This window comes from Littorina saxatilis, linkage group LG2 (assembly GCF_037325665.1).
Source record: "Littorina saxatilis isolate snail1 linkage group LG2, US_GU_Lsax_2.0, whole genome shotgun sequence".
In the NCBI taxonomy this organism is placed as follows: domain Eukaryota; kingdom Metazoa; phylum Mollusca; class Gastropoda; order Littorinimorpha; family Littorinidae; genus Littorina; species Littorina saxatilis.
This window is the reverse complement of record NC_090246.1, coordinates 81849971-81871931: the sequence shown is the minus strand read 5'-3', so window position 1 is coordinate 81871931 and position 21961 is coordinate 81849971. Positions and strand designations below refer to the sequence as shown.

Below are 21961 nucleotides of genomic sequence, written 5' to 3'. Positions count from 1 at the left end.
CACGAAGTGTAGCCTATGCGATCGTAACTTTGTCTGTCTGTGCGTTTGTGCGTTTGTGCGTGTGTGTGTGCGTGTGTGTGTGTGTTTGTGCGTGTGTATGTCTGTGGTAGAAACTTTAACATTTCCGAGTCTATGTGTGAGTGGTTATCCAAGACTATGGATAAAGCTCGCATAAGATTACGTCACGGTCAAAAGTGTTTGACGTCAATTAATGCATCATGACGGCATGCCTCCCTGTAGTCTTTCTCTCTCGCGTGGTGTGTGTGGTCTCGGTCATTGTTATTTTGAGCGGGCCGAGACTATTTGGCAGTCGTGTCCCTGTAAGTAGGCTACATGCAGACAGACAGATCTAGATCTAGTGTCTCTCTTTCTTGCACAGTGTCACCTAAGCTTACTGTGTGTGTGGGTGTGTATGTGTGACGGAGTGATTGAGTTTGTGTTACTGTTTGTTTATTTCTTACGTGAGCCTTGAAGGCTTCGCCTCTTGTTCAGGCTGATGTTTGTATGGTTTTCATGTTTTATTTGTGCCTGTTTTTCTAAACTTGTGCATGACTAGACACATATGCCTCCTTGTTAGGCTTTTCCACAATATATACGGCACTTGAAGTGGCTACACTATGATTTGTAATCTTATGTGAAACTTTTGATCTCTAGCCATTAATTGCTCTTTTTTTTGTTTTTTGTTTTTTTTGTGCTTAGGCCAAAAAAATAAATAGGTGTGGTTACGGTAACATAGCCAAAACAAATAGGGTAGGAAGGTAGGCAATCACTTTTTTTTTTAAACTTTTTTTTCTCTAATGTGTACAAATTAAACCTACTTGACAGGGAAATAAGTGTGCGACTCGAGCGCTTTCGCTTTCATTGCGTTTTCTGCACTCGTTTTCTTTTTTCTTTTTTTGTTGTTGTTGACAAATGTAATAAAAAGTTATAGGGTCGGCCCCTAAAAATAGGGTAGGTCAGGTTACCGTAACCACACCTATTTTTTTTTTAGGCCTTAACGCCCAGCCGACCACGAAGGGCCATATCAGGGCAGTCAATAATTGCTTATTGTCTGTCTAGCTTTGAAGGATATAAGGTCAAGGAACAGGATGCACCAATTAGACAGATGGAAAAAGTGACACGCCTTTCATTTTATTCCCTTCTTACATTTAGTCAAGTTTTGATCTGTTCTTCTAGTGATCAGTTGTTTTCTGCTCTAAACAGAACAAAGTGTTTCAAATATCTTTAATTAGAATCAATGTTTCTTTATAACCTTTTTTTCATCAGAATGGTTTGCATTACAAGCAGACGTTTTGCAAGATTAGATAAATGCACAAGCAAGATGTGTTACAAGGTACGAACATTCAGACAGACAGGATAATAAGAAAATAATATCCATCCTTGTTGATTTCTTTATTCAATATCTTGCAAAGAAATATCCAAACTGACTCACACATATTTTCTACATCCGTTGCAGCAGTGCTTGTTAGGAGTATTGACATGTAGCTGTTCGCTTATATATAGGCATGTGTGTGTGTGTGTGTGCATGTGTGCATGCACGTGTGTGTGAAGCAAGGCTTATTTCAAGACAAACACAAAACATCTACAAAGCTTTTCTGTACAAGTAGTTATTTCTAGATACATCGTAACATAAGTCAAAAAAATAAAAATAAAACATTCTGAAACAGTTTGCAGAGAATAATTTTTTTTATTGAACTTTTTGAAGCAAGAATCATTGAGCCTAAAACTATCAAACCTCTTTAGCAACGTTAAAAGGCACTTGAAAAAGTACATCACTCAAAGACATTTTTCCAAGAGAAATATTTGTAAGAAATAACTAAAAATTTACCAGAGCAATGCACCCATTAAAAACAGTATAATTTGTCATGCAAAACACACCCAAGCGCACACAAATATCTAGCCACACACAATACAATGCTCATCATATAAGCAGTGCCCCATTACGATATAATATATGCCACTAAATGTCTGCTAAATCAACAAATAACAAGTCGCGTAAGGCGAAATTACTACATTTAGTCAAGCCTTTCGAACTCACGGGATGAAACTGAACGCACTGTATTTTTTCACCAAGACAGTACAGCTTCGTCAATCCCCGCGTGAAGGAAATCGCTCACCTTCCACGTGCAAAACGTAGTGATATTGACACGCCAGATTAGCGCGGTAGCGTATTGTGCTAAGCAGGAAAGCGCGCTTTTCTGTATTCTTGTTAACTTTCTGAGCTTGTTTTCAATACAACCTATCATATCTATATGTTTTTGGAATCAGGAAATGATCACGAATAAAATGACATCATTTTTGTATCGATTTCTTAAATTTTAATCGTAAGACTAATTAATCTATTTTTGAGTCACTTGAGAAAAAGTGACTCTATGTAATCGGTCAGTGTTAGTCTGTCCGGCCGGCCGGCCGGCCGGCCGGCCGGCCGTCCGTAGACACCACCTTAACGTTGGACTTTTCTCGGAAACTATCAAAGCGATCGGGCTCATATTTTGTTTAGTCGTGACCTCCAATGACCTCTACACTTTAACGATGGTTTCGTTGACCTTTGACCTTTTTCAAGGTCACAGGTCAGCGTCAAAGGAAAAATTAGACATTTTATATCTTTGACAAAGTTCATCGGATGTGATTGAAACTTTGTAGGATTATTCTTTACATCAAAGTATTTACATCTGTAGCCTTTTACGAACGTTATCAGAAAAACAAGGGAGATAACTAGCCTTTTCTGTTCGGCAACACACAACTTAACGTTGGGCTTTTCTCGGAAACTATAAAAGTGACCGGGCTCAAATTTTATGTGAACGTGACTCATTGTGTTGTGAATAGCAATTTCTTCCTGTCCATCTGATGCCTCATATAATATTCAGAACTGCGAAAGTGACTCGATCGAGCGTTTGCTCTTCTTGTTGTTAATTGTGATCACATTTTGAGAGTAAACATGACATATGTAAATATTTTTAGATTCAGAATGTGATGAAGAATACAATACAATCAATTTTAAATCTGTTTGCGAAAAATCGATTTTTAATGACAACTTTAATGAGCAAACTCATTAATTAAATTTTAAGCCTCCAAGCTGAAATGCAATACCAAAGTCCGGGCTTTGTCGAAGATTACTTGACCAAAATTTCAACCAATTTGGTTGAAAAATGAGAGCGTGACAGTGCCGCCTCAACTTTCACGAAAAGCCGGATATGACGTCATCAAAGACATTTATCAAAAAAATGAAAAAAACGTCTGGGGATATCATACCCAGGAACTCTCATGTAAAATTTCATAAAAGATCGGTCCAGTAGTTTACTCTGAATCGCTCCACACACACACATACACACACACAGACACACATACACCACGACCCTCGTCTCGATTCCCCCCTCTACGTTAAAACATTTAGTCAAAACTTGACTAAATGTAAAAAGAAAGAGAAAAGAACAAGGAATAAGAAGAAAGACTATCAAAATGTGTGCAGTTGGCTATTTTGTTAATTGCTTGTTTGTGCTTCTATATCTATATACGGCTTGTGTGTGTGTGTCTGTCTGTCTGTCTGTGTCACTTCGCGATGCACGGCACAAGTTCTTGATGGATCTGCTTCAAATTTGGTGGGCATATTCAGGTAGACCCCGGACACAATCTGGTCGATGAACATTTTCAACACATGCTCTCAGCGCGCAGCGCTCAACCGATTTTGGTTTTTCTGTACATCCATTCCCAGTAACTCTTCCTTATCTTCTCCAGTGTTTTGCGCGTTTATCTCCCTTCCTTCGTGTGGCGTCAATCGCATACAATGCGCCGGCGAAGCCGGCGTACCGGGCATTCAGCTTTACTTCTTCCTGGCGAAGCCGGGTACCCGGCGAAGCGGGTATTCATCTAGTATATATATATATATGTCATTAATTGAACATCTTGAAGTTTTTCAAAAACATGTTTAGGTAGCAGAACATTGGATTTCATTTTCATACACATCATTGCAGTAAGGTAGCTCTAAACTTTAGCTGCACTCATTGCATGCACATGTATTATGCAAAATATTATCAAATTGATCATGTGAAGTTTTCACCTGAAACCTGATTGTGAAACAGTAAATGCCAGTCATAGGAACACAATTGTACTGATAGACATTTACAACTCATCTGTTAATTGTTTTCACAGAAAAAACTTCATGACGGTTTTGAAAAATGTTTGCTAAAAAGATATTAATTGAATACACCTTCTTCTGTTACCTTGTGTCAGCAATAATGTTAGTCTTACATAGGCGTCTGCAGAAGTCATTCAGTTGAATGCTGGCAAATGTACTCGCGCAAACTGTGAAGATTCTTTCACAACTTAATATTTACTCATACATGTAAGTAAGTACCTCAACAACAGATCTCACTTATAAAATGTATACACCATCTTGTGAATGGATGAATGATAAAAAGGGACTAAGAAAACTGATTTTGAAAAAGAAAACTGAAGGTTAAACTAAAACAAGAACACACAACTTTGAGCCGTTCTCAACTATCTCTACTTTAAAAGGACCAACTAGAATGATGAATGTATTGTTCATGAAAGACCAGCCTTGGGACTATAATCAATACCTTAATTCTCTTCACTCCAGGGGTTGTATGCACAAGTGCCCAACTAGGTGGGACCTATGCGTTGAATTTGATTGGTTAAAATCTCCAAAAAAATCTCAATTTCAACCAATCTGACATTGCGCTTGGCTTCCACCCAGCTGGGCACTTTCTTGTGCACACCACCCCAGTGTCCTTTTGTGACAGGCATATCTCAGCTTCATAGAATTAAGGACAACAGAAGATGTCCTCTATTTGGAAGTATCCCCTTATTAGAGGGACCAAACACAAGGAAAATGACTGTATATGAAGTATAAAAAAATGCAACCAGTCTTCCCCCTGTGTAAATAATGAAGTACAGTAGAACCCCCCTTTTAAGAACTCAAAAATTCGGAAAAAAACAAGGTCTTAAAAAGGAGGGAGTCTTAAAGTGGGGGTAAGTTTACACAGGTTATGAACAGAAAGTCTGAGAAAACAGGGTCTTATAAGGAAGGGAGTCTTAAATTGGGGGGTCTTAAAGGGGGGGGGGGGGGTTCCACTGTATACAATACACCATTGGCCCTTAAGTCCCAAAATAAACAAGCAACGGTCTGCCCCTAGGTACCCTTTTTGGCTATGCACAATTTGTTACATTATGAGAAAATAGTGGTTTGATATGCACAGGCATTTTCCCTCCATCATGATATTTACGCAAACGAATGCTCCTGAATAAACCACAAAACATTCACTCCATAAATTCGTCCATGTTGATATTTCATGCTGTAGGTTCAAAGCAGCAAAACCATACCACAGATCTATTTCAGTCACACAGCAGTGTCACATCACAGGTAGTCTAAACTATTCACTCATCTATCCACTCTATCAGTGCATCTTTGTTCAATTAATGCAAACATGGCACAGTTGCTTAAAGAATGATTTTTAAATAATTATTGTGATTTTGTACACATGCTTCTGCGGAATAGTCTGAACAGCCATAAACATATTCTATCACACAACTTATGACAAATATGTTACCGCTATAGGATGTACAAGTACCTTTCAACCCTTTGGCGTGGTACAAGAGATCATAGCAAGACTACATCCTAAATGATATTCTGATACCTTAGGATCTCACTCGCATCAAGCAATATAAATGTCATTTTTGCCTTTTCATTTTTATACATATATATTCCATTGGTACTATGTACCACAAACACACAATTCATAACCAAATTAAGCAAATGTGCAGCTGATCTGACCGATGCACAAAGGGAAGGAAGATTTCACTTAAATGTATACCTTTATTCTGTGCATCTGCCATACAAAGTGACAGCAACAAGAATGAAATTATGATATTTGAGAACGTCAAAAACATGGTAGATGGTAAAAGCATCTGTTTTGATGTTAGATGGCAGTCAGCTTAGAAGACCCGTTTGACACGTTCAGGTGGTGAATTCAGACCAAACATATATCACACGATGTATAATTTTGATCAAATATTAGCCCGACCACCCCATACAACTGGTGGTGGCGACATTAGGCGTCTTTTTTCTCGTCAAAGTCACCCTGCATGTTCTCATTATCATCCATCAGCTCTTTAGCACATCGCCGTGGAAACCAGCCACGGACGCGCTGCTTGACTGGGGAATAAAGAAAACAATAATGTTTCATCACTCAATCTCCTTTCTCTTCATGTGCGAGAACACTCCTCAGCCTGTGCAAGTGCATACACACACACACACAACACACACACACACACACACAGACTTGCTCGATCACTCACGCTTTTTTTTAAATAGATATCCGGGACAGGTTATTTTTGTTTTCACTTGATGGAAATAAAACAGATCTGACAGATTGCAAAATAGTGAAAATAATAATATGTGGCCACTAAAATAGCTACCAAAAAAAATACAGTAATGCTTCATACCTTGTTTTTCTTCAGCAGTTAACCGCTTGGTGCCATACAACCAGCGCCTGAAAGGAAATACCAGAAAATTAATGCTATGCAAATGCGTATGCTATGCAAATACTAATGCACCGGCCTTAGCTGTTTATAATATTTGATAGTTTTTGTGTGTTGGACTGCAAAAGACGGCAAAAACAGATTATCTCCCTTCCTCCATGCCTGGCTCAGTGTGCTATTGCTTTGTGCTACCGCTCAAAACATGGGTCTGAAGATTCATTTACAACACACCTAATTCCTGACCTCCCTAAAAGAGCCTGCACATGCAATCTAACACTGTACTTTCTTGTTGCTCCTCTGCAACCAAGCGGTGGGTTCAACACCATCATGGAAGGTTAAATATACCATCTATTCAGCTCTTTTCTGTGATGAATCATTTGGCAAAACGCTTCTGAAAGTGCTGCCACTTCCGCAAATTCGACACAACCCACATAAATATTTATGTTTTTGTCACTCTATCTTCAGAACAAGAAAATTACTTACCAAAATTCACAGATAATTTAACACCAAAACGTTACACTCACTTTTTCCATCTGGTAACCAGAACCCTGTCCCCTGGCTTGAGAACTATACGTGGCTCATCTGTACACGGCACCCAGCACGCTACTTTGAGTCCTTTAGAGCAGGGAAACAGCCTCCCTGAGTACGCCTCTGTGATATGGTACAGTACTGTGCGCTCACGCTTCTCGGCTTTCTGCATCAGCTGCTCTTCCTGAAATGACGGGGACAGAACATCAATGCAGTCTCCCTAGCTTAGCAAACCACAGCTTACAGGCTAAAGGATAAATTGATGAGATTCTGATCAAGTTTCATCAAATTTTACATGCCAGTTGACATGACAAGACTAATTTAAACTGCTTGAATATCTGTTAATGTTATAGTTACACAACGGAATGTGGTCTCGTTTTTTTCTGTGAAACTTTAACAAAATCACAAGTAACAAAAAAACTAAAACAAGAAGACAACCAAAATATCAAACAAACATATAAGTCTGTATGGTTAAAGTATATTTGTGCATACAGAATGATCCATCGTTTACAGGCTATAACTTCCCTGTCTGTAGCCAACCAGCAGACTCCTCATATCCCCTGCTCCTTTCACAAAATTATAAACAAACACGGGTACATGCAGGGTAACGAAATCCTGCCTGGAAATTTTTCGGAGCCAAAATAGTTTTCATACCGTGGTATTAGAGCAATACTCCTCCTTGGTTCAAACCTTTATAAATCTAATATCAATTATTATAATATTAATAGCCTTCAAGCACAATTGCCGTGAGTCTGAGAATACATGTCAAACTGTCAGACACAAAGCAGATTAAGAGAGAGAAAAACAGTGGTAACAAACAGCCTTACTGTGAGAGTAAGATAGAAGACAGGTAACAAACAGCCTTACTGTGAGAGTAAGATAGAAGACAGGTAACAAACAGCCTTACTGTGAGAGTAAGACAAAACAGTGGTAACAAACAGCCTTACTGAGAGAGTAAGATAGAAGACAGGTAACAAACAGCCTTACTGTGAGAGTAAGATAGAAGACAGGTAACAAACAGCCTTACTGTGAGAGTAGGACAAAACAGTGGTAACAAACAGCCTTACTGTGAGAGTAAGACAAAACAGTGGTAACAAACAGCCTTACTGTGAGAGTGAACTGGTGGCATCCTTCCGCCACATCCCAGGTGAGGCCGTCTGAGCGTGGCTTCCCAGACCAGGTGAACACCTGCCGCAGGTTTTCGCGCCAGCCCAGGTGGTATGGGTAGATGAAATCACCCTCGTTTTCTGTTCTGTCGCGGTCCAGTGCCTGTTGAATTGTTACATTGGAATCTCTTCAGTAACTTATTGTCTACTGCTTTTCATGCTTCTTAGAATTACATATATAACCATTAAATCAGCTGAGCACTGGTTTGTATACTGACACGATTTGAAATGATAACACATGATTTTTTTTTTTAAAGATCTCTTGTATGGTTCACATTCCAGACATATTTGACCAGAAATGTGTTCAAGGAAGCACAGTTTTGATTATTCAATGTACACATGTGCACACACACAGACATAAATGTTTGGGTGTCATTGGGGCCAGTTATACTTTCTATCAAGGAAAATGCAATGCACACATATAAAATGTTATCCTTGTTTTTATATCAATGACAGATACAACAATTAATCTAAATGCAACAAATCAATACTCTAACTCACCTTGTCAATTATCCATGACTCGATACCAGTTTCATTTTTTAATACGCTTCTTATCTGCAAAACAAAAGCATAAAGAAATCTTAAAAACAAACATTGAACAAAAAAAAGGGGATGTACTTAGCTGAAAATTCTTAAGTACAGATGTTTGTTCGGTAAGAGCTGAGGGTCTTGTGTTTTTAAAATTCCTTCTGTGCTGCAGTGAAATAAATTCATCTGGATTTTGTCACAAAATGCAGGATTATTTATATAGATTTTGCACAACGTACATTTGTCTCTTGAGACTTACGGATATGAAAGATCTTATATCAAGGCACACAGAGGAACAGTTAATAACAGTCTGACCCACTCTGTCTTAGAAAAAAACCAAAAACAGTTGCATTTGTTCTGTTTCTGATAAAAGTGAAAAAAGTGACAATTTCTATGCTGTGAATGGACGAATTCCGGAAATAACTCTGTCATGTTTTCATGGGTTGTGAAAGAGTAAACACCCTTGCTTTTAGTGGGACAAACAATCCACAGGCCAGTCAGTTAAGCAAAGGGTGCGTCTGAAACATGTGCACAAGGAGCATGCATGGTTTGTTTGTCCCACTAAAAGCAAAGACATTCACTCTTTCACAACCCATACCAACCTGACACAGTCATTTCCAAAGGTTTTCTATCGCGCACACTACCTGTATGTAAAACAACACTACGTAAAACAGCAATACCTGTATGTAAAACAACACTACGTAAAACAGCAATACCTGTATGTAAAACAACAATACCTGTATGTAAAACAGCAATACCTGTATGTAAAACAACACTACGTAAAACAGCAATACCTGTATGTAAAACAACAATACTTGTACGTAAAACAGCAATACCTGTATGTAAAACAACAATACCTGTATGTAAAACAGCAATACCTGTATGTAAAACAACAATACCTGTATGTAAAACAGCAATACCTGTATGTAAAACAACAATACCTGTATGTAAAACAACAATACCTGTATGTAAAACAGCATGCCCACAGCGATGATGACACCGATGGCCAGGCCGATACTGAACATGGCCATCACAAAGCCCGTCACTCCCAGGTACACCAGCGGCTCGTCGCGACGGTTGTAAAAATAAAATTGCTGCACACAAACAAGAATATCGTGTGAAGGTTGCAGCTCCATGCAGCAAAAACAGTATTTCGTGGCATTTCTTGCATGGATATTTGCATACAATATCATTAAGTTCTATCGATCACCTCACAGCGATGTGGACATTAAACACAAAAGAATAGAGCAATACGCAGAAAAAGAAGAAAATTCACAAAATCAATATGGTATTGGTATCGTTTCATCCTGTGAGATTATCCTCATGGAAAATCAGGCTGCTTTATAAGGCCAAAAAAAAAAAATAGGTGTGGTTACGGTAACATAGCCAAACAAAATAGGGTAGGTAGGTAGGCAATCACTTTTTTTTTTTTTTTAACTTTTTTTTCTAATGTGTACAAATTAAACCTACTTGACAGGGAAATAAGTGTGCGACACGGGCGCTTTCGCTTTCATTGCATTTTTTGCACTCGTTTTTTTTTTTTTTTTTTTTTTTTTTTGACAAATGTAATAAAAAGTTATAGGATCGGCCCCTAAAAATAGGGTAGGTCGGGTTACCGTAACCACACCTATTTTTTTTTTAGGCCTAACTGGTGAAAGCAATCTGCCGTACAGCACGGCGCTACCCATTTGTTTCCTGCATGCGTCTATTCCATGTTTACAGCCCTGAGACTTCCGCTGTGAACTTGGGATCTTTATCGTGCCCAATGCAAACACATTTTACATGCAGACAAAAAGAGACTGCCAGTGAGACTGGCAATAGGACAGAGATTTACTGTGTCAGTACAGAACACATTTTACATGCAGACAAAAAGAGACTGCCAGTGAGACTGGCAATAGGACAGAGATTTACTGTGTCAGTACAGAACACATTTACTGATGTAGAACAGCGCGATACAAATGAACGATCAGTCAAGAGGGCAGTGAAAAGCAACTCACAAAATGTACAGCCCTGTAGATGGATGGAAGCATTATAAACAGGGCGTGAATACACCCGATAGGAGCAAAGTAAAGAAAGTAGCAGAAATTGGCGTGGTTGAAGTGACCGCAGCAGGTGTTGATCCACGGGCAGTGGTGGTCCATCTTCATCACACACCTGTGGAATACACACACACACACACACATGAGGATTAAAAGTAAATCAACTACAGGTGTACCTCACCTTGTATAACCACCTCACATCTGAGAAAATCAGGTCTTAAGAGGGAGGGGTCTTAAAATGTAGGTAAATTTACAAATTTATGATCTAAGTAAGCAGGGTCTTAACAAGGGGTGGGGGTGGGTGGGGGGGGGGGGGGATAGTCCTAAATCAGGGGTCTGGACAAAATCATTGCATGGTAAAATAAATATTAAAAAAAAACCAGATAGAAAACTGATCAAAACGGCCCCATATCATGATCATGACAAGCAACATTAATATACTATGTGCACATGAGCAATAAATTGTATGGTGTAACTGTTATTCTAGGTAAAGGCATTTGAGTGCACTGTCTGATGTTACAATACGAAAAAAATTAAAGCAGAAAAACACACGAATATAACTTGTCAAATTTGTTTTGGCCCAGAGCTCTTCTCTCTTCTTTCCATCTCATGTCTTCAAGACCAAGTCTAACTCATATTCATAAGATGAAAGTAAGAGAGTAGTCACACAAAATAAAAACTATCTTTCAAGCCTGATATTAATACAACAATTGGGCCAAGTCAACTTCACCGAGTCTACTTTACGAAGCTCGCTAGACGAAGCTTTGGCACTGACTTTTCGGTAAAAATTCTTTGCAGTCTTCGCGAAGTCAACTTCAGGCTCAATGAAGGAGAGTCTTTACAATCTAAAACAATAGAGTAAACCTGACCTGTCACATTTTCTACAATGATGCGACCTGGGAGACTTGTAGCCTTTGCAGAAGTCACAGAACTGCAAGAACTTGGTATGTTGTGGGTTCTTCTGTTGACAAAAAGAAATTCACACACTAAATCACAGGTGCTGTTTCTAAAAACATGACACTAACCTGAACAGTAATTAGTGGCAACTTTGCAGGTGGCTTCTTTTTGACTGTTTACATGACTTGTTGAACTTGATTCTCGAGATTCTTGAACTTCTTGCTTTTCATTTTTCCAAAAGGCAAACTGAATTGAAGGTTAATTACACATTGTGTTGCTGTTCACATCTATCAACGGGCGGGGATGTAGCTCAGTCGGTAGCGCGCTGGATTTGTATCCAGTTGGCCGCTGTCAGCGAGAGATTTATTTCTCAGAGTCAACTTTGTGTGCAGACTCTCCTCGGTGTCCGAACACCCCCGTGTGTACACGCAAGCACAAGACCAAGTGCGCACGAAAAAGATCCTGTAATCCATGTCAGAGTTCGGTGGGTTATAGAAACACGAAAATACCCAGCATGCTTCCTCCGAAAGCGGCGTATGGCTGCTTAAATGGCGGGGTAAAAACGGTCATACACGTAAAAGCCGTGGGAGTTTCAGCCCATGAACGAACAAACAAACATCTATCAACGTTACCACAATCTTGATAAAAATAAATAGCTTTTCTATAGCGCGAGTCCTATTAATTATTAAATGGTTCTAAGCGTTTACAAACAAATGCTATAACTTAACGAGGTTTAACATAAAATCCACAAAAATACAAAAAGCATATAATCGCCAAAGAAAGCAAAGCAGACTGAGTTTACATAACACACATAACAGGGATCGCGTTTACCGGTAATTTCCGGTATTTTACCGGTTAAGATTCGCCAATACCGGGAAAAAAAGTGGATGTCGGTCAGACGTACCGATTGTTATTTGGTTTGACCGGTAAAAAAAAAGTAGTAATTACAAAAATCGTTTGTCAGTACGAGGGAGAGAGAGAGAGAGAGAGAGAGAGAGAGAGAGAGAGAGAGAGAGAGAGAGAGAGAGAGAGAGAGAGAGAGAGATTTGGATGGCTTGTTGTGACAGCGCTACAATGTTGCGATTATGTCTCCATTGATGACACTTGATGTCAAGGTGTCAAACATGACGTCAAAAATCAGACATCATACTTTTCGCGCCATTTCTTTCGGTTCCCGGTCCATCGTAAAATCTTTCAGTTTATGTTATAAGGGACGGCGTCTAACTATAGCCGACATAGCATCATACCGGGAAATCACGTACTCACACCAGCTTAGATCTTTGTCTACATACAGTTGATTATTGTGAGGCGAGTCGATTGCGATGAAGAAGCAACGATCTTTACTGTCTTTTCTACCCCCAAGAGGTGAGAAAAGGCCTTTGAATGAAAGAACTGAAAGTGAAAGTACTTCACGGCCTAGTACATCTGCAGAGCCCGAGTCTCAAGCGGCGGCAAAGAAACCAACATCGGCATCTTCCACTGTCAAACGATTTCAGGAAAAATGGTGCAAAGAGTTTCTGTGGTTGCGGACAGAGGGGGAGGGGGCGAACTTTCTCATGTTTTGTGAAGACTGCAAAAAAAACACGTAAAAAAAATGGTTACACAAGAGGTTGTCGAAATTTTCAACATTCATCTCTCGAAGACCATTCAAAATCGCTAAGTCATAGAAATGCTGTTGGCTCTGCGCGTGAAAACTTTTTGACAACAAAGACTAGGCGAAAGTGAAACTGTAACAGTAAGTAACTAGTGAGTAAGTCTTCCAGTTGCGTGATTACTATTTGCTTTCCTATTTTATTTCGGAAGTCTCTCTCTCTCTCTCTCTCTCTCTCTCTCTCTCTCTCTCTCTCTCTCTCACAGCGGCTGCTGATGTGTCACTGTCAAGTTGTGCGACAGTTGCTTTGAGGGGGGGGGGGGGGGGGGGGGGGGGGAGAGAAATCGTGAGAGCCTTGTAGCCAGCTCATGACATCATACCCACGGAATATGCGCGATATAAGACTCATTGATTGATTGATACCGGTTTGAAAAATACCTAGCGCGATCACTGACATAATATATAGAACAAAATCCATGATTAGCAAAAAACAAATCCTAGAAGCACACTTGTGCAAGCATGCTAACATTATGTGGACGTAAGCTTACATTACAACACACAACCACACTCATGTAAGACTACTCTAACACAGGGGTAAACTGAAACAGGCCATGCTGACACAGTGTTGTGGAGAGGGCTATAGGGGCCCTTAGGTGTATAGGCTTTACCAAACAGGAATGGTTTCATAGCTGTGCTTTGAAGGAACAAAACAAACTATTAATAACAAATATACTTCGGAAGTGAGCTCCACAATGTTGCAATTTGATGCTTAAAAGATCTTTTACCAAATGTTTTGGTCCTGGGATTTATAAGAAGCAGAGGAGGTTTTCAGAGGAGGATCTGATGGAAGCGTATACCTTGTAGATCTATACTGAGGGAACTCTACAAATAGAGGGGAAGTGACTTCTTAAAACCCCTTTTACTTAACACAGCCAGCTTATACTCAATTTCACTGGAGGTCGATGCAGGTAGGTAAGTTGGGGAGTGACATGGTCTTTCTTGGTCTTTTGAAGAATAAGCCTAGCGGCACTATTCTAAACTCCTTGCAATCGATAAATCAGTTCTGTGGAAAGGCCAGCTAGCATTGAGTTGCAGTAGTCAAGACAACTCAGTATCAGAAAGATGATAACTTAATAATCATGTCAGCAGTGTTGTTGCCAGGCCTCGGTCTTCGGTCTCTGATGCATTCCTTTCTGATTTGACGCATTGGACCTAGCCTTGTCCGGTCGATTGACCGATAGTTTTTACGTTTTGGTGGTCAACTGACCGATACATATTCGTACAAGGCGGACAAGGTCTGCAATGAATGGAATGGGAGTTGCAAAGTCGGAAAACAAACCCCGAACGAAATGCTCATGTTCGATTTTGCTACGAGTGAAAATGCACTTGGTGCCGAGTCCGTGTTTGTCGTCATTGACACTCGAGGCTGCGTTTACGGAAATACCCGATCCAGCCGGTGCACCCGTTTACCGAACACAGTGCAAACAGCGGAAAGTTCATCAATGGCTTTATTGTCATTTTTGTGTAAAAAGATAGATTTAACTCCGGACTGTAAGTTATTTTGCATTGCATGTATCAAAGGTATGGCGGTACAATTTGGACCTATTGTTTTTTTAAAGCCAGGACATTTGGACCTATTGTGTTTTTTTAGGGAGGTCCAAATGACCTATTGTCTTCTTAGGCTGGCAACAACACTGTGTCAGCATTGGCTCTTTTGGATGAATAGTAAAGGAAGAATACTTTGTTCTCTTGCTTGGTGTCATATCCCATTGATCTTTCACTCACCAAACACAACACGCTTGCAAGCCAGTTAAAAATCAGTAGCATGCTCAAAAGCAGTTGTACTAGTAACTACTAAAAAGAGGAAAAACACAGTGTGTTCACAACAAACCAAATACAGCCTTACTGGCTTCCATCCGATAGGAACAAAACCGGGCCCTCTGAACATGGCCATGAAGTAGTTGTACAGCGTCAGGGTCACCAAGGTCAAGAACAGGAGGAGGTTCAAAGCGCCCCCTATGGTATCAAAGGGAGGCCACCACATAGCACAGCACTTGACGGCCACAGCGCTGATGGTGAAAATGACGGAGAGAGCCAGGATGGGGCCCCAGTGAAGCACCTGCCACGCCGTCCCCACCACTTCGTGACCCATGGTTGAGGGCGAGTTGCGCAGGAGTCGCAGGAAACTGAAATCAAGATCACCACATAAAAATTGTTCTTTCACGCCAGACAGAACACAAACGAATCAACAACAGAAAAGAGAGACAAATTAACTAGCTATTGCTCATTTGTTGAGGTGTGTCGTTCAACATCACAATTCATGTGTCACCATGTACCCTTGGAAGGCAAAACATTAGTGTGTATCTGAGGGATATTATGTAAATACTGTCCAAAGACATCCACTGATCGAGTTTTTTGTTGTTAGCATTATTTTAACAGATCAAATGACCACGGCACGTGCCAATAGCTTTGCCCTCTCAAACTCAAAGTGACAATGAATAGTCGCTGTTCACGTACGTAAACGACACACCCTGATTGCTCATGCATTTACACACCTTGATCGCTCATGCATTTACCACCTTGATCACTCATGCATCAAGTCACTGTTCTCTTTCAACCATTATGATTATGTTGAGCAGCCTTTACAACTCAACTGACATGATCTGTTCAAATCAACAAAGTCGATGGTAGGTTCGTGCATTTCTACAGGTGCTCAAATCGATAGCAGTACGCTCGCGAAAGCATCAACGACTTGTTTTTGTTCCTCCTTTCTGACACAACTGGAAAGCATGTTACGATACACTCATACAGAATCTTCACTTTGATGAAGGCGGCAGTCTGAAGAAAGAAGAAGAAGAAGAAGTACAGTGACGAGCAGTACGCTACTCAACGGTTCCCTTGGCTGTTTGTCAGTGACACAGTGTTCTCACCGCTTAATTCTGCCCTAATCCAAAGACTTAAAAAATACTATCATAATGAAAACTATCTACTTAACATTTCAAATATCAGAAAAAGATAGATTGAACGTACAATGCAGAATGTGGAAAGGCGATCTGTTGATTCCTCAAGTCATTTTCGCCAGAGTTGTCGCGTCCCTAGCGCTGGAGAGTAACGCCCCTTGGTAAAGGCAAACCAATCATTTGTGAATGCAGCAGCCAAATAATTATTTTTAAAGGTAATTAAAGAATCCTCGCAAAAGTTACGTACACTGAATTCTTTGAAATAATGTTGAATTATTTTACCATTGTTTTGAAAGCTGTCAATGGTCATTTGTTTTTATTTTTATTTTTCGTTTTAGCTATGGCAAGTTTTGCATTCTCCACACTTTCCAACCTGCAGACGAAAACAGAATCGAAGGTAGTGGTTCACATTTGTTAAACATGAATAGCAGTTCTGTGGCATATCCGAATGTTTTGGAACTTTCATATTGAACATGAACTATGTATTCCATGTGTAATGCACATAACATGAGCTTCCTATTCGATTAACGCATTCCAGAATGAAAATACCGAGCACGAGCAGACATACAAAAACAAACAAAAGAAACAATCAACTAAAAGTAAAAGATGAGATCATGATTATAGCATGATTGGCTGATCGAGTATTTTAGCCCACAGTGCCGTACATATAATATGATAGTAAATGATTTTTTTTCCAGGTCAACTTCAGTCATATGGTGTCTGATCGCTGAATCGGAGACTGAGAGTCTTCAGTGACTTCAGTGAATGAAGAGAAGCTGTCAAGTGTCAACACAGAGATGTCGAACCAGCTGTTGGTGCAACTCTTGACACAGCCCCATTTACAGTCTACAGAAGCTGCCAGGACCGGACCAAGTAGCAGTATGTATAGATCTACTCCAAATTTATTAATTAATTGGCCGTGGCTGGAGAACTGACGAGTTACATAGTTTTATTTTGGTTCTTTTTATTTTCGCACTCAACGTAAAAAAACACATGTTTAAATAACGTTGATCTAACCATTATATTATGCTTTTTATTTGGTAAAACTGACATTAGCCGTAAACGTAAAATTAACTTTAATTTAACGTTATATTATGGTTTTGTTTTAATTAACGTTAAATTAACGTAAAAAGTTAACATTAATTTAACGTTAATGACTGATGAGTAAACTTGGAATCCGATATCGGACCGATATCGGGCAGATATCGGATATCTTGGTCCGAGATATCCGGTCAAATCCGATATCGGACCGATATCGGACCGATATTGTGTGCTGACTGGGATGCTTTATTGGAACCGGCGAGTTGGTTACAACTTATAACAGAGCCCCCAGCTTGGGGACTGGTACTCTCCACAAGCTACCTTTGTTTTCAGTGTGGAGTTTATGTGAGATTAAGAAGGCCGGCTGATGTCCTACATCCTATTGCGGTTCACAGGTGTCAGCTCTGTCAAAGTAACTGGATGCAAAGCAGATTCGTGTTTTGTTATAACTAGAATGAAGTTTGTTGCTTCAGTTTGTTCCCATTTTATTTATTTACGTACTCAGTTCAGAGACATCCTGCTTGCTGCCGCGCTGACAGAGAAAATATTCCCTCTTTATCTTCACCACGCTGGCTATATTTTTTAATTACAATTGTATTGTCTCAGAACCGTTTTGCTTGATTTGTCTTTGTCAAAATTTGATTGTACAATTCGACCGGCACGGTTGGCCTAGTGGTAAGGCGTCCGCCCTGTGATCGGGAGGTTGTGGGTTCGAACCCCGGCCAGGTCATACCTAAGACTTTAAAATTGGCAATCTAGTGGCTGCTCCGTCTGGCGTCTGGCATTATGGGGTTAGTGCTAGGACTGGTTGGTCCGGTGTCAGAATAATGTGACTGGGTGAGACATGAAGCCTGTGCTGCGACTTCTGTCTTGTGTATGGCGCACGTTATATGTCAAAGCAGCATCGCCCTGATATGGCCCTTCGTGGTCGGCTGGGCGTTAAGCAAACAAACAAATTGTACAATTCAATTAATTTAATATGCCTTTCAGACAAGTATTTGTTAATCTAATCAATTGAATCTGTGTTTCAGACAAGTATGTGCTAAACTTGGCCAGCTGCACAATGATGAGCAAGGTGCAACTTGAACAAGCCATCGACATGAACACACACGCTCTGCAGAAAGGTCAGTAAGGACATTTTAATACAGTCAGATCCCCCCTTTCAAACCCCCCCGCTTCCCAAGTTAAGACTTGCTCCATTTTAACACCTTGCTTTTTCCTCCATTTTAAGATTCCCTCCTTTCTAAGACCTCACAGATTAAAAAGGGGGGTTTCATTGGCATTGCAATTCCATTGATTTTTTTTTTCTTCAGGAAAGCGCTTATTCTGATGGCGTGGGTCGTGTACAACCCATACTCTGCAAAGAGGCGGCAAAACGTTTATCCCTATTCGGATGGCGTGGGTCATGTACGACCCATACTTTTTACGTGGAATCCTTCTTTGGAAAGTATGGGTCATACACGGCCCACATCATCCGGACTGTGTAGTCCAAAGCGTGATCCAGTGAAGGCTAAAAGGGGAGTTCCACTGTACTACTATTCCCTACCACTAGTAAGTGTATCTACTGTCATTTTCATGTCAGTAACCAAAACCATACTTTGGTGTTAAAAATGCATACACCCATTGGAATTATCTGTCCTTTTGCATAGCAGAAGTCACACATCTTTCTTGAGAAGTACATGCGTGCATACGTTTCTGTTCTGTGTTTCAGATTTGCATGATCAGCGAGTGAAACAGCTGCGCAAACTGATGAAAGACATCGATGAAGATGACTGGCAGTATGAATCTGTGGAGAAACTTATTGGCCTCAGGTACCTTGATTTCTCCTCTATCGTGCATCAATCAAACATAGTTTTACAAAATTCAGCCATGTTTTTGGCTATTTAGGCAGCAATTCCTGTGAGGGGGAATTTAAGGAAGTGAGGGATTGATGTGTGGCGGCTACATACCGAAAGTGGTTTTTTGCTGCAGTGAGCTTTATTTCTGTTAGATTTTATGGTGTTGTTTGGATGTCAAATTTGCATATGTGTTCTCTGCTTGTATCTGTGTTGTTCTGGATTATTTCCCTTTACATGTTTTGTTCTGATTGTCGACCTTAGCATTACATTCAGTGCAATTCCTTACCTCAGGAATCATTTTATCAAATAAGTTTTGTATTCTATAAATCTGTTGTTTGTTTGTTTCTTTTGTTTTGTTTTGTTGACTTCTCATGTTTTTTATCCAGCATCTTGGTTGTTTTTTCCCCTGTCAGTTTCTCTGAACAAGCCTTTTTTTTGATCGAGATTACAATTTATTTGCAACAATGACCTCATTTCTAACAAACACTTCATTCTAGCTTCAAATCCACAGGTGATACGCCAGAGAAGCAACCAACTGGAAACTTTCTTGGAACACACTGCAATCCTAACAGGCAGATGGACAACTTCTAACCTGCTTCTTCATAGAGTACTGCTAGCCGGGGGAACTCTGGTCGACTTCTATTGATTCTTGCTGAAAGCCAGGAGTAAGAGGAAAGCAAACTGTGATAAAAACAACCAGTTTGCTTGAAATTACACCTATGTGGAAAATGTCTCCGGGGCTTTGCACATTTTGCAGAAAGGCATGCAGAATGGGTTTTTTTTCCAAAATAAAACCCCGGAGAGTTTACATATTTGAAACATTCACTTGAACCTCAACGTAACATCCTTTAAAATGGGAAAGAATTCAAGAAATGTTGCTGTGACAAGATTATCGTAGCCATGACAAGACAATGATGCAAAAAGGACATTTTTGTCAGGGTATTTTTTCTGTCATTTTTTGACTCACATGCGAAGCAAAAGTGAGTCTATGTACTCACCCGAGTCGTCCGTCCGTCCGTCCGTCCGTCCGTCCGGACGTCCGTCCGTCCGTCCGGAAAACTTTAACGTTGGATATTTCTTGGACACTATTCAGTCTATCAGTACCAAATTTGGCAAGATGGTGTATGATGACAAGGCCCCAAAAAACATACATAGCATCTTGACCTTGCTTCAAGGTCAAGGTCGCAGGGGCCATAAATGTTGCCTAAAAAACAGCTATTTTTCACATTTTTCCCATTTTCTCTGAAGTTTTTGAGATTCAATACCTCACCTATATATGATATATAGGGCAAAGTAAGCCCCATCTTTTGATACCAGTTTGGTTTAACTTGCTTCAAGGTCAAGGTCACAGGAGCTCTTCAAAGTTGGATTGTATACATATTTTGAAGTGACCTTGACCCTGAACTATGGAAGATAACTGTTTCAAACTTAAAAATTATGTGTGGCACATGTTATGCTTTCATCATGAGACACATTTGGTCACATATGATCAAGGTCAAGGTCACTTTGACCCTTATGAAATGTGACCAAAATAAGGTAGTGAACCACTAAAAGTAACCATATCTCATGGTAGAAAGAGCCAATAAGCACCATTGTACTTCCTATGTCTTGAATTAACAGCTTTGTGTTGCATGACCTTGGATGACCTTGACGGTAGGAAAAATGTGTAAAGCAGTTCTTAGTGTATGATGTCATTGCTGTAAAGGTCAAGGTCAAGCATGTGAGTCGTATGGGCTTTGCCCTTCTTGTTTCTCTTTCTAAAGAATTCTCTCCCCTTACCATCTTTATCAAAGTAAAGCTGTTTAATCACTTCCGAGCAAACGAGAAGAAGAAGAACAATTCCTTCAGATCTCTCAACCCCTCCATCCCCTAATGTTTTATCTTGCCTTCTGTTTTGTAGTTCAAAGACTGCTTACTTTGGCAGACAGACAATTCACAAGTTAAAGTTGCTGCTCGGTCTGATGTTCCATCAGGCTTTTTGTTTCAAGATAGAAAAAAATGCAATGGTCAGCTTAAAGTTATGTTTGTGTGTGAGCTTGTGTTGGTGTGACTGAGAGATGAGAAAGATAGTTTTGACGGATTTTTAAACTGTGAAAGGATGACATTTTGACTGAAGTTTGTCAATGGAGCTTTGAAATAAAGAAAAATATAAAAGCAATCTATTTCATTGTGCATCTTTTTTTGTGTGTTGCCAGCAATGTCTGCATACTGGTGGCTTCCCGTGGATCTTTTTGTCTGTAACATGTACACAGATGAGGTTTAATGAGAACAACCTGTGTGTGTTTATGCGTTGTGTGTGTGTGTGTGCATTGCTGTGGTGTGTTTTAAATTCTGTGCTACACATGTGTGAAGAAGGGATCTTTAAAAGTTTTCATAAATTGTATCGAACCAGTTTGAATTGGGTGTGAGGAGAGAATGTGTGTGTTTGTTTGTGTGACTGTGTTTTTATCCAAAGAGCCAGAAGAAAGATGATTAATGTGTGTGTGTGTGTGTGTGTGTGTGTGTGTGTGTGTGTGTGTGTGTGTGATTGAAAACAGCAGTGAAACCTTCCATGATAATGTACAGTTTCTCTGACACTTCTTACTCCCCTTCTCTCATGCTGACAACCTTGCATTGACGAGACATGCATGCACACTGCTCTTTGAAGGGATTAACCTGCAGATGTCTTTGCACCTTTTACTTTCTTGTAGCTTAGCTATTGAAAATATTAAGGGTAAGCTTGATCAAGAATCGGTTGAGTAGCCAGTTTAAAGTACAGTGGACCCCCTCTTTAAGACCTACAAAAACCAGGTCTTAATACAAGGGAGAATTAAAAATAAGGTAAATTTACAAAGGTTATGAACAGAAAACCTAAAAAAAAAGGTCTTATAGGGGG

At 39.9% G+C, this 21961-nt stretch overlaps 2 protein-coding genes across 4 annotated transcripts; one reads left to right on the top strand and one right to left on the bottom strand.

The window, feature by feature from the left end:
* Window positions 1-1371: 1371 nt before the first annotated feature.
* Window positions 1372-16373, bottom strand: LOC138959894 (palmitoyltransferase ZDHHC6-like). 2 transcript variants are annotated; one of them, XM_070331566.1, is made up of 10 exons: window positions 16278-16373; window positions 15139-15433; window positions 11629-11720; window positions 10718-10874; window positions 9683-9814; window positions 8694-8747; window positions 8134-8295; window positions 7023-7210; window positions 6463-6509; window positions 1372-6172 (listed from the first exon to the last, which is right to left on the bottom strand). In XM_070331566.1, the coding sequence occupies exons 2-10, from the start codon at window positions 15397-15399 to the stop codon at window positions 6069-6071; spliced, it is 1197 nt and encodes a 398-aa protein (XP_070187667.1). In that variant the 5' UTR covers window positions 15400-15433; window positions 16278-16373; the 3' UTR covers window positions 1372-6068. The 2 variants fall into 2 exon arrangements, with proteins under 2 accessions (XP_070187667.1, XP_070187668.1); XM_070331567.1 differs by having other exon boundaries at window positions 15154-15433.
* On the top strand, window positions 16367-21244 carry LOC138959898 (uncharacterized). 2 transcript variants are annotated; one of them, XM_070331572.1, is made up of 5 exons: window positions 16367-16422; window positions 16906-17086; window positions 18280-18372; window positions 18960-19059; window positions 19598-21244. In XM_070331572.1, the coding sequence occupies exons 2-5, from the start codon at window positions 17005-17007 to the stop codon at window positions 19599-19601; spliced, it is 279 nt and encodes a 92-aa protein (XP_070187673.1). In that variant the 5' UTR covers window positions 16367-16422; window positions 16906-17004; the 3' UTR covers window positions 19602-21244. The 2 variants fall into 2 exon arrangements, with proteins under 2 accessions (XP_070187673.1, XP_070187672.1); XM_070331571.1 differs by lacking the exon at window positions 16367-16422 and adding an exon at window positions 16533-16604.
* The last annotated feature ends 717 nt before the right edge of the window (window positions 21245-21961 follow it).

Excerpts from the sequence above, each read along its gene's own strand:
- LOC138959898 (XM_070331572.1), top strand. The coding sequence starts at position 17,005 with ATGTCGAACCAGCTGTTGGTGCAACTCTTGACACAGCCCCATTTACAG. Across the intron at positions 17,087-18,279 it reads CAGGACCGGACCAAGTAGCA|ACAAGTATGTGCTAAACTTG; the intron begins GTATGTATAGAT and ends TCTGTGTTTCAG. Across the intron at positions 18,373-18,959 it reads CACACACGCTCTGCAGAAAG|ATTTGCATGATCAGCGAGTG; the intron begins GTCAGTAAGGAC and ends TCTGTGTTTCAG.
- LOC138959894 (XM_070331566.1), bottom strand. The coding sequence starts at position 15,399 with ATGGGTCACGAAGTGGTGGGGACGGCGTGGCAGGTGCTTCACTGGGGC. Across the intron at positions 8,748-9,682 it reads GCATGCTGTTTTACATACAG|ATAAGAAGCGTATTAAAAAA; the intron begins GTATTGTTGTTT and ends TTTGTTTTGCAG. Across the intron at positions 8,296-8,693 it reads AGTCATGGATAATTGACAAG|GCACTGGACCGCGACAGAAC; the intron begins GTGAGTTAGAGT and ends ACAATTCAACAG.